This window comes from Triturus cristatus, chromosome 4_1 (genome assembly GCF_964204655.1).
Source record: "Triturus cristatus chromosome 4_1, aTriCri1.1, whole genome shotgun sequence".
In the NCBI taxonomy this organism is placed as follows: Eukaryota; Metazoa; Chordata; class Amphibia; order Caudata; family Salamandridae; genus Triturus; species Triturus cristatus.
This window is the reverse complement of record NC_140585.1, coordinates 888785488-888802237: the sequence shown is the minus strand read 5'-3', so window position 1 is coordinate 888802237 and position 16750 is coordinate 888785488. Positions and strand designations below refer to the sequence as shown.

The 16750-nt window shown below is 44.6% G+C and overlaps 1 protein-coding gene across 4 annotated transcripts in view; it reads left to right on the top strand.

Annotated features, from left to right (window-relative positions):
- The window catches only part of AHCYL2 (adenosylhomocysteinase like 2), a 469222-nt gene that overhangs the window by 416488 nt on the left and 35984 nt on the right, over window positions 1-16750 (top strand). For all 4 annotated transcript variants that reach the window (XM_085653637.1, XM_085653638.1, XM_085653639.1 and 1 more), the window contains exon 15: window positions 337-415. In XM_085653637.1, the coding sequence (XP_085509763.1) occupies window positions 337-415 (79 nt within the window). The remainder of the gene's footprint in view (window positions 1-336; window positions 416-16750) is intronic.

Sequence of the window (16750 nt, the reverse complement as noted above, 5' to 3'; positions counted from 1 at the left end):
TCTACTGGCTAAGTACAGGGCCCAGAATCTTCCCTTCCTCCAGTTTTTGTACCCTGATTTCTCAGTATGCAGCACATTGGTGCTCTCATTTGGGTATGTGCTGTAGAATGTCTACCCATATATACCACTGTCATTGCTACTCCTTGAGGTTCTGTAGTTTCCGGCTTGAGGCATAGAATTGAGCACCATGAAACCAAATGATGGAAAAATTAGTTGGTAAGATGAAGACTGTATTCATACATTCAATGTAGTACATTGACAAACTGCTCACATTTTTGTCCTCATGTCGAAGGGTCCTTGCAACCCACTTGACTCAATGATCTGCTTTTTCTTTAGGCCTTGGCATTGATAGAGCTTTATAATGCCCCTGAAGGACGTTATAAGCAAGATGTATACCTACTGCCGAAGAAAATGGGTAAGGATATTTCTGCTTGGGTGTGTGATGTTGCACCCCAATAATTTGATGGAAATTTTGTTAAACAGTTGCCTATCTTGCCTGTCTGAGAAAGCTGTTTTTAAAATAAAAATACTGACTTTTGCTTACATTGACTATACAGCTGGTTCATAGTTTAGCACATATAGAAACATAGTCCAGGTGTGATAGTATTACCAGTTCTGCATCGTAGAATCTTCATTGATAGTGATAAAGGTTAGGAGAATTCCCTGCTGCATGCAGGGACCTCTGAACCCTTCATATCAAGATGTATGTGTTTATTTATAATGTACTTTTATAGCATGAATGGTTACCCCGAGAGGAGTCTCCTGGCACTAAAAGGAAGATCACCACTAACCTGAAGAGCCATGTTTGTAGGCCCCTGTGAAATTTGTTATGGTTGGCCTTAGATTGAAGGGTAGTAAATTCCACAGCTTAGGGACCAGATAAGAAAAGACTTGCTCCCTTAGTCGGGAGCATTAAATCCAAAAAGTGTCCAGGATGCATAAATCTGTTGATCTTAATGCACAATTTGGAACATATCGCCTAATTTTTGTTTACACCATAGAAGGGACTTGAATATAAAGTGTACTGAGAGCAATGCATATAGCTTTGAACATGCTTTTTCTGGTTGCCAGTATAGTACTCTATGGGATTCTTTGACACAGCAACTTTGAGATAAGCCCAAGAGTTGAAGGCGAGATAGAGACTTCAGAGGAAGGCCACAATATATTCTATTACAGTAATCAAGGCATGATAAAATGGTTGCTTGAACCACTGCTCTTTCACCTACATTGGCACCATAGATTGCACTTTGCGAAGGAAACCTAAATAATAAAAACAAGAAGAATAAACAGCATTGATCTTTTTTTTTCTTTCAAAAACAGATTAGTGTCCACATACAGTCCAAGATCTTTAGCAGGCTCTGAGGGCTTAAGGACAGCGCCCAACTCAGTGGGTCACTTGTGTCCAGACGCCCAGTTATATCTCCTTTTAGCTTCAAAGAATTTCAACTTATTTACTGAGCTACTGCAGCCAGCCACGCATATAAATTAGAACCCCTAGCTGATGCATTGCCCACCGAGGTGAGAATTTGGGTATCGTCAGTGTAAAAAGCCAAAGTCCAAGTTGAGATTAGCCAAGGAAGATTTGTAGAAGTTGAAGGTGGTTGAACTACATGCTGATCCTTGTGGAAACCCACTGAATTCAGGTCTGACCACATAACAGAAAGGGGGCAGAGTAACAATTTGAGCGCTCACGTAAAAACAAAGTCAACCATCCTAGTGCTTTTCCTTGGATGCCTATAAATCAAAGATGCACAGTGCCATGAGAATACAGTATTAAATGCTGCACTTCGATCAACAATGCAAAAAAATGGATGGATGAATTGCTTGAATTCTTCTCAGCCACTGGTAATTACTCTGTGCACATTCCAGTCAATCATTATTTTCTACACCAAGCAACCTCAGTTTGAACAGGTGACAGTTGGCTGATACATAAACTTCTGCCCCTATTGGGCTCTGTAGCAGGACAGTTGTACTAAGACATATCTTATGACATCATCTTCCTGATCCTGTCACCCCTGCTCAGAATTTTCACTTTTCTTTGTTAATTTTCTTTACACCATGTTGTATCACATGTTTTCACTCCTGTACTTGTGACAGAGCTTTTGCAATCTTAGTGTAACTGTCCTGCTACATAGCCCACTAGGGGAAGAATTTTATGTATCGGCCAACTGTCACCCGTTTTGACACTATCGTTGCTTTTACAGATACTATTGTATGCGTGTCAATGTACATTAGGTCGCAGATTGTGTCCTTATCTGGCATACATTGATTCTGATTGTGCAGCATGGGCGTTTCAAATTAGGAGACTCGTGTCTATGCTTTTGTACGAATCATGTTCTTGTTGCTGAGAAATGTTTCACAGTGTACATTCTCTTTTGTTAAGATGGCAACCTTCAGTGGTGTGCCTTTGATGATCACCCAGACACTGTCGGTACCAATATTAATGTACACAGATGTTCACGTGTTGAATTACATCTAGGTCACACACTGTTCGCACTTGACAAATATCGACTTGGATAATAAGCAACAAGTAGGCACATACACATACTGGTACACGCATTTGAGATGTGACCTTGTGGTACGAAGCTTTGTTTGACGTTGTACTTATGATCACTACAAGATGACAACCGTACTGTGACGGCCTAGGTCTATGTCCTACTTTTGTTTTCATCTTGTACATGTAACTCGCTCTGTCTCACTTTACACTTTTGTGTGATCAAGGCCGCTTGACAGCCGAAACCCGCCGCGTTGACATTTATGAATAAATAAATCGGCTGTTTTGGATATCCGTGTCGTTCCTGAGAGCGTGTCCTACTACTTTTCGCTTTGATATATAGATATATATAAAAAAAAATTAAATGTTTTTGTCTGCCTTCGGGGTCCTTCAGGGACCCCCTGACAAAGGCTAGGGGGTCAGGAACTCTCTACCCTGCCCCCTTTTCACGTTCGCCACCTTCCTTTTTCACTCTCGCACTGAAAACAAACAAAATGGCGGCCGACACCTCCTGATTTCGACCGATTCGAACGTTGACTAACATGTAACCACCAATCAGAATTACGCTCGCGCACGTTAGGGTGCTCGCATGGCGCGCGCACGGTGCTCGCACGGTGCCCGGCTATAGATATGTATGTGCTTTTAACTGCAATTTTCTCAGGAACTACTGAACAGATTGACTCCATATAAGCAAAAGGCTCATCCCTGAGCTGAGGACTACCTCTCTGCCAAATTTCAAGTAATTCTGTTCAGCCGTTCGGGCTGTACCTTGGACTAAAGGTCCCTATGGAAAATTGCATGGGGAAAACGGGTTTTGGGACCCTCCTTCTTTTTCAGCCCCCGCTTGACGAATCCCCCCGAGACTTTCAGGGTAGGAGCGGAGCGGAGCGCCCCACCTATTTTGAAAATTTCGCGAGGATTCGTCAACCGGCGCCAAAGTTATTCCCAATAGAATGATGCGGATTTCCTATGGAAACACGGTCCTAACTATAACTATCTACTGGCGACCGCCAGTAGATATATATATATATATATGGCAGTCGCCAGTAGGTAGTTATAGTTAGGACCCTGTTTCCATAGGAAAACCGCAAAATTCTATTTGGAATAACTTTGGCGCCGGTCGACGAATCCTCGCGAAATTTTCAAAACTAATGGGGCGCTACGCGCCGCTCCTACCCTGAAAGTCTCGGGGGGGATTCGTCAAGCGGGGGCTGAGAAAAAAGGGGGTCCCAAAACGCGTTTTTCCCATGCATTTTTCCATAGGACCTTTAGACACAGCTACAGCCCGAACGGCTGAACAGAGTTACTTGAAATTTGGCAGAGAGGTAGTGTACAGGTCAAGGAAGTGCCTTTTGTAGGTCTGGTGTAAATCTGTTCAGTAGTTCCTGCGAAAATAGCATTTAAATCAATATATATATCTGTGGCAGCTTACGGTGCGCTTACCGTGCGCTTACGGTAAGCTTACCGTACGCGTACGGTGCCGTGCGCGAGCGCGATTCTGATTGGCTGTTAGATCTTAGTAAACATTCGAATCGGTCGAAACCAGGAAGCGGCGGCCGCCATTTTCTCACTCGCACTCTGAGGGGGGGGAGGAAAAACAAAGGGTGAAAACATGCAAAGGGGCAGGTTAAACAGCTCCCAACCACCTAGACTTGATCAAGGTGTCCCAAAAGAACCCCCAAACAAAAAATTCAATTTAATTTCTTTTAGAAAAAACGCCGATTACGCTTACCGTACATGTACGGTAAAAATTAATTAAAAAAAAAAAACAGTATCTACATTTTCCCACCCCCGTGTGCAAATGGTCCCCGCAGGGCACCATTTGTGCATGGCATATCACACTAACGAACATTTAATAGATTACCTTTCATATCGAAGGGCATAATATGTTCTCCGTGAGCGGACGGTGCTCGAAGCGCATCGTGCGTACATTGCCCATCCAGCGTAACGTGGGCACGCGGTGCGCGTAGCGCACCGCGTGCCCACCGTGCGTGCACGGCACTAACTGCGTAAAGTGGGCGCGCGGTGCGCGCACGGAACGAACTGCGTTAAGTGGGCGCGCACGCCACGAACGGCGTAAAGTAACTTAGCATTTAAAAAAACGTACAAATTCACTGAAAAAACCATAGGTTTCACACACGTTATAGTTAGGAATTAGCATTTAAAAAACCTTGCAAATTCACTGAAAAAACCATAGGTTTCACACATGTTATACTTAGCTGGAGATTTTACTCATAAAAAACCAATGAAATTCCCCCGTTATAGTTAGTGCAGGCAACTATAACTCACGCGACCGCAATCCTCTGCTGATGACATATGTGTCTTTATGAAAAAAAAATATTTGTAATATATGTATAGCTAAAATTTAATGGAAGAAGACATGGGCAAATAAGTGTCTAAATACAGTATTAGCATCAGCAGAGGATTGCGGTCGCGTGAGTTATAGTTGCCTGCACTAACTATAACGAGGGAATTTCATTGGTTTTTTATGAGTAAAATCTCCAGCTAAGTATAACATGTGTGAAACCTATGGTTTTTTCAGTGAATATATATATATATATATATATATATATATATATATATATATAAAAAAAATTTGGTTTGTTTTTTCTCCTTTGTACCGGGGCAGCCAACTCTGCAGGGCAGGCTCTGAAGACAGGAACGTAGAATCCTGTTAGAAACAATACGGAAAATGAAGAGCCCACAGATGCGACCTCCTCTCAAGCTGACACTTTATTGGGTCTGAGTATGGCAGTTGCAACTCTTAACCTTGCGTGTTTCGGCGCGCATGCGCTTTGTTCACAGGTGAGTTAAATAAACTCCCAGTGGTCAGTGGCCCATCGATAAGACCACATTACCCAAAATGCACCAATATTCAAATTTTGTAGCAAGGAAAGTCCTCTGTGTTTCACGGTGCACTCTGGTAAAAGAGTAAAAGCACAGTGCTGTTTGCTGCCACACACAAAGATTGCTTGCTTGAGGTGGAAAATCGTAGTCTATCAGAAAGAGGGAACACCTCCTTCGTCTCTTACGCCAGTCGGAGATATGTGGAAGATATGTTCATGTGTCTGGGTTAAAGTACAGTATCAGCTGACCAAAATAATTGATCATCTATAGATATGTTTTAGTTGTATTCGAGGACATTAACTTTGATTATTACAGACGAACAAGGACAACATTTTTCATCTTAATATTGATGTTGAGTATAAATAATCACAAAATGTTTTTATCATTAAATATATGTATTTTACATTTGTGATATTTATGAAGGCATTAGTATATTAACGGTCACCTAATGTGTATATTTATATATTTATTGATGTGTATATTTATATATTTTATTCATCTTAAACATTATAACACATCGCCATTTTGCACATCAGGCACATCGTAATCGACTAAGCAGTAATAATAGTCCCAAACAATACAAAGTTCAATATATTTCAATAATTAACAATGTTTGATGCCAAGACACATGCCTTCAGGCGGTGGTGATCGTAAAACCTATCCACAGTACCATCATGTACTTTGTTCCAAATTGATTCTATTCACTGATATAAATTCATGCACAGACATGATTTCTACGTGGAGTTCGATGATTTTAACACACCCATTCACACTTTTTTAGTTGCACTGGCACTTTCAGATAGCATAGACCCATTACAATCAATATATCTATCTCCTCTAGCCACTAAGGTCTATAGTCTGGATGCAATCGGGCACATGATAACACAATGTTTCAACACACAGATCCAATTACGTAGCATGGTGTCGATCGAGTAAAATTCGCACTTACAAGATTGTGACCAGGCAATTGTGTATATATAAAAAAATTATTCTACTAATAGAGTGATGAATTACAGTATAGATACCGTTGGCAATAATTTTACGTAAACTCGATTATGTATATTTCTTTTATGTCTATGGTTTGTTACCACGTGGTTCAAGTTTGTTCACGCACCTGTCACTTTAAATATGTTCACAACGATTCTCAGTGTCCTGTGATCAAGGCTCGGAGGAGACGAAACGTTATAACGGCAAGGCAATAATAAAATCAGTAACTGACATCCTGGGTCCGTGTTTGGAGAAGAATCCAGCAGTACGCAGAGTGCAGAGATATATATATATATTATATATTATTTAAAGTTGTCACCACAGCCGACGCTCACTTCTGGGTGGGTTCTGGCTCAGGCAGTGGTGCACTGCGGTAATTTTTCCTAAAGCGCTTTGTAGCAACAAAGTGTGGCGCACACTCGAGTGGTAGTATTCCAAATTACTTTATTCTTCTCCCATCTGCTGACAAATGCATTTCGGCCATGACGGCCTTCGTCAATGTCAGCATAACCAACATTTGATAAAGTTTAAATACATGTCCATTTCCGTTTCTTATTATGAACACAGAGAACGGACTTACGAACAGTTGCTTTAGACATGATATGTAGCACCCATCTTAAAGAGAATAAAAGAACACCATTGTTTTGTATATACACGCATGGCGGCCATCTTAGAGAGGATTAAAGAACATCATCTTATATATACATTTTTATCAATTAAATAAATATGGAAATATACTAATTTCAGCTTAATTTTTTCACAAAGACCAAAATATAAATACCATAAAACCGGGAGCCCTAATTATGAGTATACTCGGTATCTAGATTACTATACAGCTATATCAATTTATTGCATTTATCTGTATTATTTGTTGTTCAGTGAATCCCTTATCCCACCTCTTTCAGTAAATGTTTAGGTACATTTTGGTACATTTGGATTTACTGCTTAATTTATTTTATATAGAGTCACAAGATATATTTTTGCGTAAAATATGAATATCTCTCACTCTCAGGATTGATTTATAAGATGGTTTTATTGTTCACGTCATTACAGAACTTTATTTTGAGATATGCTAAAGAACAGCAAATACAGTGGCTATGGTCTGTTATAATGTAGAATTATGTTGTCTAGTTCCATGAGCCCATTCAGGTTTTGATTCTGGGTTATTTCGCAATTTTGTGAGTATACATCCATGACTATGTACAAGATGAGACATAGGTGACAACATCATGTGAGCCCATTCAGGGCTAGATTGCATACTAATCGGGGTATTTATGTCTGATGGAGAGGACTACTGAATCTATATATAAGAAGATGATGTTCTTTTATCCTCTTTAAGATGGCCGCCGCATATCATGTGTAAAGCAACTGTTCGTAAGTCCGTTCTCTGTGTTCATAACAAGAAGCGGAAATTGACATGTATTTAAACTTTATCAAATGTTGGTTACGCTGACATTGACGAAGGCCGTCCTGGCCGAAACACGTTTGTCAGCCGATGGGAGAAGAATAAAGTAATTTGGAATACTACCACTCGAGTGTGCGCCACACTTTGTTGCTACAAAGCGTTTTGGGGGGAAAAAAATATATATATCTCCCAATCACCTCCTTCGAGGGGGCAAAAAAGACTGTTTCTTTGTTGTCAATTGGGAAGAGCACTTGACATGTCTTGAGAGCCTCTTCCTTAGTGTCTAGAAGGTGAAACCCTGAATGGGTATGTTGGTCCTGCGACAATCTCCATAAAGGCATCCACTAGGTTGAGATACTGCTGCAAATACGATGTTGTCTCCTTTCCAGCAGTACCTCGCCTGATTGGATTAATGAATGGGGCTGAGCTATGCACCCCAAGCACCGATCAAGGTGAAAGTGGTGCTGACTGGGAGGTGTGGCCAAGCCGGCGACGAAGATGGCTGCCAGGCTTTGAAGCTCCGTTGAGCTTTACAGCCTTCGATCAGATTCCCTGAACAAATGTCACCCATGAGCCCGGTAACTTGGTGTGAGGGACTGCGGACGATGGCCTGACCCCGCCGGTCCCGCTACCGTCCCGCTGGGTGCTCTCGTTGGTGTTTTGCAGTGGAAGACAGATACGGCAGTGCACCCCGGCCCGACGAGAGTTCCGCAGCCTGCCTCTTCCTTGGTGAGCGGAGCCTGCGGGAGCGGGGGGACGAAGAACATAGCGTGGGCGTGGCCTGGCCGCGAGTACCTGGTGAGTTGTGCTGTGCCCCCCGCCCCAGGATATTGTTGGCGCCCTGACCTGCGATGGGCCAGAAAAGAGAACCACTGGGCCTGCTCCGTTGTGGCTTGCTGCTGCGCGCCGAGGCGCATCTGACCCAAAAACTGCCCAAAATACCAGCGGCTCGACACAGGAGTCGGCGTTAGATGTGCTGACCCCACCGATCCGGCGTCTGTCCTGCTCTGCGCCCGCTGTGGAGGTTGACGGCGGCTAACGGGTGCGGCTGCGCTTCCTGACTGGCGGAGGCTACGGGAGTGGGGGCACGTATCCTGTAATGCGGCCCTCGGCCTGGTCCGGCCGTGAGAAACCAACGAGCTGCGCTATGCATCCCGCCCCAGAACACTGCTCAGTCCTGATTGTTGTAGCCTAAAGGTGAGGGTTGTTTCCTTTGTGATTATGTGGCCTTCCGCATCACAGCATTGCTGACTGGCTCTGCTGGGGCTCCCTTGGAGACTCCCTGCGCCTCTCGGACAGTCGCCGCCTTGCTCACGCGGCTTACTTCCACCACTGCTTTCACCAGCTGTCAGCCTGGAGATTGGCGCGACGCGCGGTGTCTCCCCGCTTTGGGGTCACCTGGAGGTAATTTCTACGCCTCCTACAAGAGCATTGCGCCTCTGTGCACATACATCCCCAACCCCCTCCTTCATTCTAGTGCACTGCGCCCGGGGTTTGCTCTGCAACCTGACACTACGACGAGGTCTCGGGTCCGGATACTTGCCAGCGCTCATTGTAATCGGGTCCACGTGACCCCTGGCGACTCCTCTCCCGTCCTGCCAGCGCCCTTCGGTTTGTTTACCACGACCCGGCCGTGCCTGCACCTGCCGGGCACATCTCCCAGTGAGCCCTGGTCCGCAGCTGTGCCACTCTTGGAGCACCAAACTCCAAACCTTGCGTAACGGACACCGCCAACGTACGTCCCTTCGCTTACATCACCAGGTTGGGGGCAGGTAGTGCAGGAACACCCGCTGGGTCCTGGAGGGTCACGGCAAAGTTGCTTGAACACGGCATGGGCCGCAAAGACCCGAAACAAAGGACTTTGCCATTCGAAAAATTATCGGACACCGCCTCTCATCGAGACCCAACCATGGTGGAATCTGCGCTCCAAATGGGACAGGACGACACCCCCTCAGACTCCCAGGCATCTTTACTGCGAGAGATGAGAGCGGGCTTTAAGGCGTTGGACAGTCGCTTTGACTTGCTCGACAGGAACATCTGAAGCCTGGGCTTCAAAATACAAGTCCACGACAAACGACTCGATGTGGCTGAAGCACGCATCTCTGATATCGAAGATGGGACTGCGCAATCGGTGAAGCGTCAGGAGAGGGTCGAGCGTATCTTAAAGGAGGTGGCCATTAAAAATGAAGACCTGGAAGCACGCAGTCGCCGCAATAACCTCCACATTCTTGGCGTTCCGGAGACAACCCCCACTCGCCGCATGGATCTATTTGTCGAGACATTGCTAATTGAGCTATTCTGCAAAGAATCCTTCACTTCTGGCTTTGTAATCGAGATGGCGCACAGATCACTAGGCCCTCGCCCCAACCCAGGTCTTCCTCCCAGGCCCATAGTGGCACGCATCATGAACTTCCGAGATCGAGACACGGTGCTACGCCTGGCACGAGAGAAAGGTGATATCGACTGGCAGGGCGCAAAACTATCTTTTTACCCAGACTTCACGGCCATGGTACAAGACGCCTGGCGGGAATTCAATGGTGTCAAAGCTACCGTAAGAAACTTACGGCTCAGATATGGCATGTTATACCCTGCCAGGCTGAGGGTCGACGGCAAGGCCCGAATCTTTGAAAGCCCAACAGAGGCGCAGGAATTTTGCAGAGGCTACAAACAAAATAATCTTCCTTCCAACAGAGCCGGATCGGGCGCGTCTCCTCCTCACAGCGGATCCGATGCAAGTGCTGATCTGTTCTCCAGTGCGGGCACGGGGTGACTCAGCAATTGGACTCATGTAATCAGTTTGAATGTTAATTTTGGGAATCTGTTTTTTTCTCCATTCTTGAATTGACATTGCATTTAGCTGGTAGCTTGCCGGGCGTTGCCACCCCCCTTGGTGTATCCTTTGAGAATGGTTTGGCATAATCAGGGGTACTGTTTTCCAGGTGCTGCATTGAAATGTAAACTAATCTGGTACTTCATGCACTCTGCTATGTTGGGAATGGCCCTTCCCTGGTTAGGGATCGGCTGGGTTGAGGGTGGGAGGGGGTTGTTTAACATTGGAAGTTCTATCACACGAGACGTTTCATGTCATTCAATGTTGTCCATGGTTATCTGCTGTCGCTACAAATATTATGTTGAGAATGCTGTCTCGGATGAATGGCTAGGTTTGGTAATATAGAGGGCCCCTCCGACCTCACCCTAATGTCTTGGAACGTACGTGGCCTGAATGATACTAGAAAACGTAGGCAAGTGCTCCATTATCTGATAAGACATAATGTTGATATTGCATATTTACAAGAGACACGCCTCCCCAAAACAGATACGGCACACTTTGAAACTAGCTGGGGTGCTCACAGGTATTTTGCTAATTACAGAAATTATGCGAGGGTTACTGCCATTCTAATACATAAGCGAGTCATTCCATGATTCAAGATGACGAGTGAAGGTATCTGGTGGTTTCCGGAACATTGTTGGGCAGAGAGGTCACGTTGCTTTGTGTTTATGCCCTGAACACGACACACCGCAATTTTTTAACTCCGTTCACACTCCTCTCATGCGATTACACCCACAAATGCTGCACATGGGGGGGGGGGGGACTTCAACCTACTACTTGACCCGGACAGGGATAACACCTCTAAGTCTACGGACGTAAAACCAAGAACCCGTCGTGCTCTTCGAGAGCTCTGTGACCAGTTCAGACTGTTAGATGTCTGGCGTACACGCAACCCCAACACAACAGAATATACCCACTACTCTGGCCAACACAACACCTGGACGAGGATTGATTATTGGTTGCTCTCCCCTGACATTTATGCTTGGTGTGCAACAGTGGGGACCCTACCTAGGACCTATTCTGATCATTCCCCGGTGACACTATTTCTTAAGATCCCCTGCCCAGAGGGCTTTGAAGGGCAGTGGCGGTTCCCCAGCCGCGCCTTGCATGACGAAGTGTTGAAAGAAGAGTTAAGGAACGCTATAGAGGAGTACTTCACCATCAACACGGGCTCAATGAGCACGTGGGCAATTCTATGGGGGGGTTTCAAAGCCGTGATCAGGGGTGCCTGCATAGCTAAACACGCTGGGGTCCTCCGAGACCTCCGTAACACACTGGCACGGCTAGAAAGGGACCTCCAGGCACTGGATGAGGCTACCGCAAATCACACACAATCCACATATGAGAACAGACCACTGGTATTATTGGAGGACTACAGGGAAACAGCTGATCGGGAGATCCTATTCTTAGGGAAATACCAGACAGCCTGACGATACGGCGAGGGGGAAAGGCCTGACAGAGTACTTGCCCAACTCCTGCGTCCCCCATATCATAAGGCCTACATCACTGAAGTACATTCCCAAGGCACACACATGTACACCTCCATGGCGAACGTTCAAAAACAATTCTTGGAATATTTTACTACCCTATATTCCACCACAATAGGGAGTGATCGGGAAGCCCAAGAGAAATATTTAGACGAGATGGCCTTAGTGTATCTCGAGAAAAACATGCTGGACTTTTTGGCTGAACCCATTACAGTCGCAGATGTGCTATTAGCCATTGAGACTATTCGGGGATCTTCCGCCCCGGGGTTGCATGGATTCACTGGAGACTTTTGCAAGGAATATAAAGTGCTGCTTGCTCCTAAACTCATTGAGGTATTCGCTGAGGCATTAGAGACACAAATATTGCCCCCCATTTTCAGAGAGGCAGTAATAGTCCTCCTCCCCAAACCTGACAAGGACCTCACTCAATGTGGTTCCTATCGGCCACTTTCTCTCCTCAACCTAGATTATAAAATTGTCCCAATTAATGGAGTTCATCATTTCTCCGGCTCAATCCGTTTTTGTGCCGCATCGCTCCACCTCCCTTAAACCTTTGCACGCTTTTTTCGGTTATTCATAGGATAAACCCAGACACCCCGGCAGCAGCCATCCTTCTAGACGGGTAGAAAGCCTTTGACTCTTTAGAATGGCCCTTCTTTCTTTCGGTCATGAGACCCATGGGCATGCCCATGGGTTTCATTGCCACAACAACATTATTGTATAATAAACTACCACTCGGCTGCGCCTAAACGGTACGCTCTCTATTCCCTTTCAGCTATCCTGTGGAACCAGACAGGGATGCTCATTGTCCCCGCTGTTATTCATTCTGGCCATGGATCCTCCGATACGGCAATTTCAGGAACGGCATTTACACAGGGGCCTACAGTTCAACACGGCCCCCTCTTGGTTTCGCTATATGCAGACAAAACAATACTCTGTCCGGCACCCTCAGGATAACTTACACAAATTTATTATGGAAATAATACGATTTGGTTGCTTCTCTGGTTTGGGCATCAACTGGCACAAATCAGTTATATTCCCGCTGACAGCCAGCACAAAACTGTGGGACTGTGAATTCCCTTTGGAATGATGCTCAGACTCTGTGAAATATTTAGGAATCTATATTCATTTAGACATCGCCCAAATCATAAGTCTTAATTACGGACGGGCAATCGACACACTCACAACTCAAATAGAGAAATGGCTACGGCTGCCCCTATCTCTGGCAGGCCGTGTAGCAATTCTGAAAATGGTAGTACTCCCTAACTTTTTATATCTTTTTAATAACATATCAGTTCCTCTCACCAATAACTTTTTTCACAGACTTCGCACCCTTTTGACCCGCTTGGTCTGGGGTGGGAAACAGGCTCGTGTCCGATGGGCAATTCTTACGTTGCCATACGAGAGAGGGGGATATAATGTTCCAGATCTTCAACTGTACTATTTGGTGGCACAATGTAGCTATGCTTATTCGTGGTACCATCCCGACGCCCGGATTTCATATCTTCTGCCGGAAGTTGACCTCGTCCTTCCTGAGAAGCTCGTTACTATCCTGCCTGCGGGCCTCCCCAGAGACCCATCTGATATCCAAACCGTTTCCACTACGAGCTGGGCATGGAAGAAACTATGCTGCATTACCAGCACTGAAGTTCTTTATTCTTTGGCTCTGCCCATCGTAAACCCCTGTTTGATACCAATCACGGGAGAGCGATTGGTGCAACGATCCCTCACGACATTTGAACTCTCGCGGATGGGCGACCTATATCCAAAGTGGCACGTTTTTTTTTTTGTTGTTTTTTTTTTTTTACGGAAGACGCCCGTCTCCAGACAGGGACCATTATGGATAGGTTTGTCATGGGCCAAATCCGTTCGGCCCTACGCTCCACATTCCCAACCTTCCCGGTCGAGCCCACTTCATTCCCTCTCACTCTGGTCATTGAGAAAGCAGACAGCACACATCTCATTTCGAAACTCTATAAAGCATATGCGACACTCAAACCCATAGATGACAGTAAAGTTCGTAGAGCCTGGGAAATGGATTTGGGAACGACAATTACAGATGAGCAGTGGGTCAAGGGCTGCTCAGTCACGCAGGACATTTTGCTAAACAGTAGGCCCAAACTCCTGCACTTCAAATTTTTACACCGCATATATTTCACCCCAGCACTAGCACACAAGATAGATCCCTCCAAATCGCACAACTGTCGCAAATGCTCTGCTCCTCAAGCTGATTTTGCACATCTAACATGGACGAAACTGCAACACTATTGGGAGACCGTACATTATACACTAGGGAAAATGATCAATCTCTCCCTGACTCCCACCACCGAGATAGCCTTGCTGGGGTACACAGTGAATTTCCCTAGGAAAATCAGACGATTTGCAGCATTGGGTCTGCTGCTGGCGAAGCGAGAGGTGGCTATTCATTGGGGGCGTAAGTCCACACCGACTGTCCAGAACTGGCTGCAGAGCCTGGCATATTGTAACATTAACAGTGAACTATACGCAAGTGTGATACCCAGCTCGTCCCGCCCCAAGGACATATGGGACCCCACCCCGGTCATATATCGAAACACTACGTCATGATTCGGAGCTACAGGTGGAGCAAGGCATAGTGCCGGAAGGAGTGGGATAGCCATTTTACTGTTATCCTTTTATATCCTATTGTTTTATTGAAGCTAAATAGCATTTCTATATATGTTATATCCGTATTCGAAAGACACAAGTATTAAAGATTTTTATTGTCTGGGTGAGATGTTATCGACGGGGATCACTCTATTTAGTTTATACACTGTATATGGTGTTTCAGATAACCTCCATTATTTGTAATCCATATTGTAGACAGTCAATTGGAATGTGCATTGACATGAACATATCGTGATATTGTATGATGCTACATTGGTGAAAGAATATATCTGTACAATGTTTTGAGATTGATGAAAAGGAAAATAAGGTAAAAAAAAAAAAAAGTGGGGCTGACTGCATTCATTTTCGATTAGTGTGATATCAGCACCCTGCTCATCACAGTGATTAAAAATAAATGCATTATCTTTGAGGCATGGGAGAAGCTTTCCCCTCTGATCTCAGCATTAAAAAAATAATAATCCTGGTGCGAGCACTTGAAGGATTTTTTGACTTAATGTGGAGGATGAAACGTTCACAGCCTTAAAATTCCAGATGTAATGGAGAGGACATGAACATCACGTCCTCTGCATTTAAGCTGTTAAAGATGTAGGATGCCTTTTTTCAACTCCTGTAATGTCAGCCATCGGGTGGCACTTTTCCTCATTGCTTAGCCATGTAGGCAGCAAGTTGTGTTATGGATGCTGCAAATAGGTTTTGAGGAGATTTTTTTTGTGGTAGTGCTGTTATATTCCATATAGGTACCCTAATATAGGCTCAGGTAATATCATAACCCTTCACCTATATTCTCCCCTATATTACATACATAACGGTTCTTAGGGACTGACCTTTTACCTAGATACGACACTGCACATAGAACGCAGGATTTTCCCTGGTAAAAGCCTCATACATTATGCATGAGGATTCTTGGAAGCAGAGCAGGAATACCATCTCCTGTATAATATCTATGTACAAAGTTACTTCCCAACGTCATCCTAAGTCCGACAAAGTAATACAGCGAGGAAGAATCCCCGGGGAGATTTATCGGTATATATACATCACATCTTGCTAAGACAGGCAGAGGAGACCAGGACTTTCCGGCCGACACACTGACCAAAGACTCAAGTTTCTGCATGCAGATACTCCAGCTCGCAGTGGTTTAACATCCCTTGCGCGGTGTCCAACCCAAGACGAGGACAGGGTCCCATAGTCTCTCAATCCAGGTAATGGGGTTGACTTTATCCTAGCGGGATTCTTGCCTTAACACCTACACACATGCTAGGTACACTTAGGTACATCTAGTTAGGGAGGCATCGTAGGAGTATGCTATTTTATTATCATATATTTTATATATTCTTATGTATTCTGGATTATTGCAAGATAGTAGAACTCTATCATCCTTTTACTTTTATAGTGCTTCTAATCATTTATATCTGTTACTGTCTAGTGCTTGTTGCAACTCTTCTGTTTAACACTAGAATAACGACTGTTCAATAAATGCTTATTGAAAAACGTCCAGACTGTTTATTCTGTGTATCTCTCTGAGACTAAGTGAGCACGAATGACTTAGCGAAAAGTAGTACACTATTTCCATGGTTCTGAGGGATTAGGGTTGTCATGTTCGAAGGTTGCCAAGAACTATTCTCTTATTGGTAAGACGAGATTCTAGTGGCACTGTGAGCTAGCTGATACAGAAGGCCAACATACCTGGTGGGGATGTTTAGAATCAGTCTGACACCAATCCTACAGTGTATGTTGTCCGAACGTGCAGATCCTGGAACTAAACGACAGTGCAGTCTTCCTTTTGGAGAGTACTTTGCAACTTATCAGCATGTTGGACACCTCACCCTTTCTACTGATGATATATGGAATATCTATTGATCTACCAAAAAAAAAAAAATTAAGTTGTAGTTCCGTGAAATAAGGTAAAAACAAATATTTAAAAAACAAAAATCCCTGAAATTCACCAGTTAGTTTACTAAGCTAACTAACTTACGCCTCTGCCATGCACTGGTAATGACCTCACATGTTAGGTCCCTTGTGACATGTTAAGTGACATCATTGATGATGTCATCTCT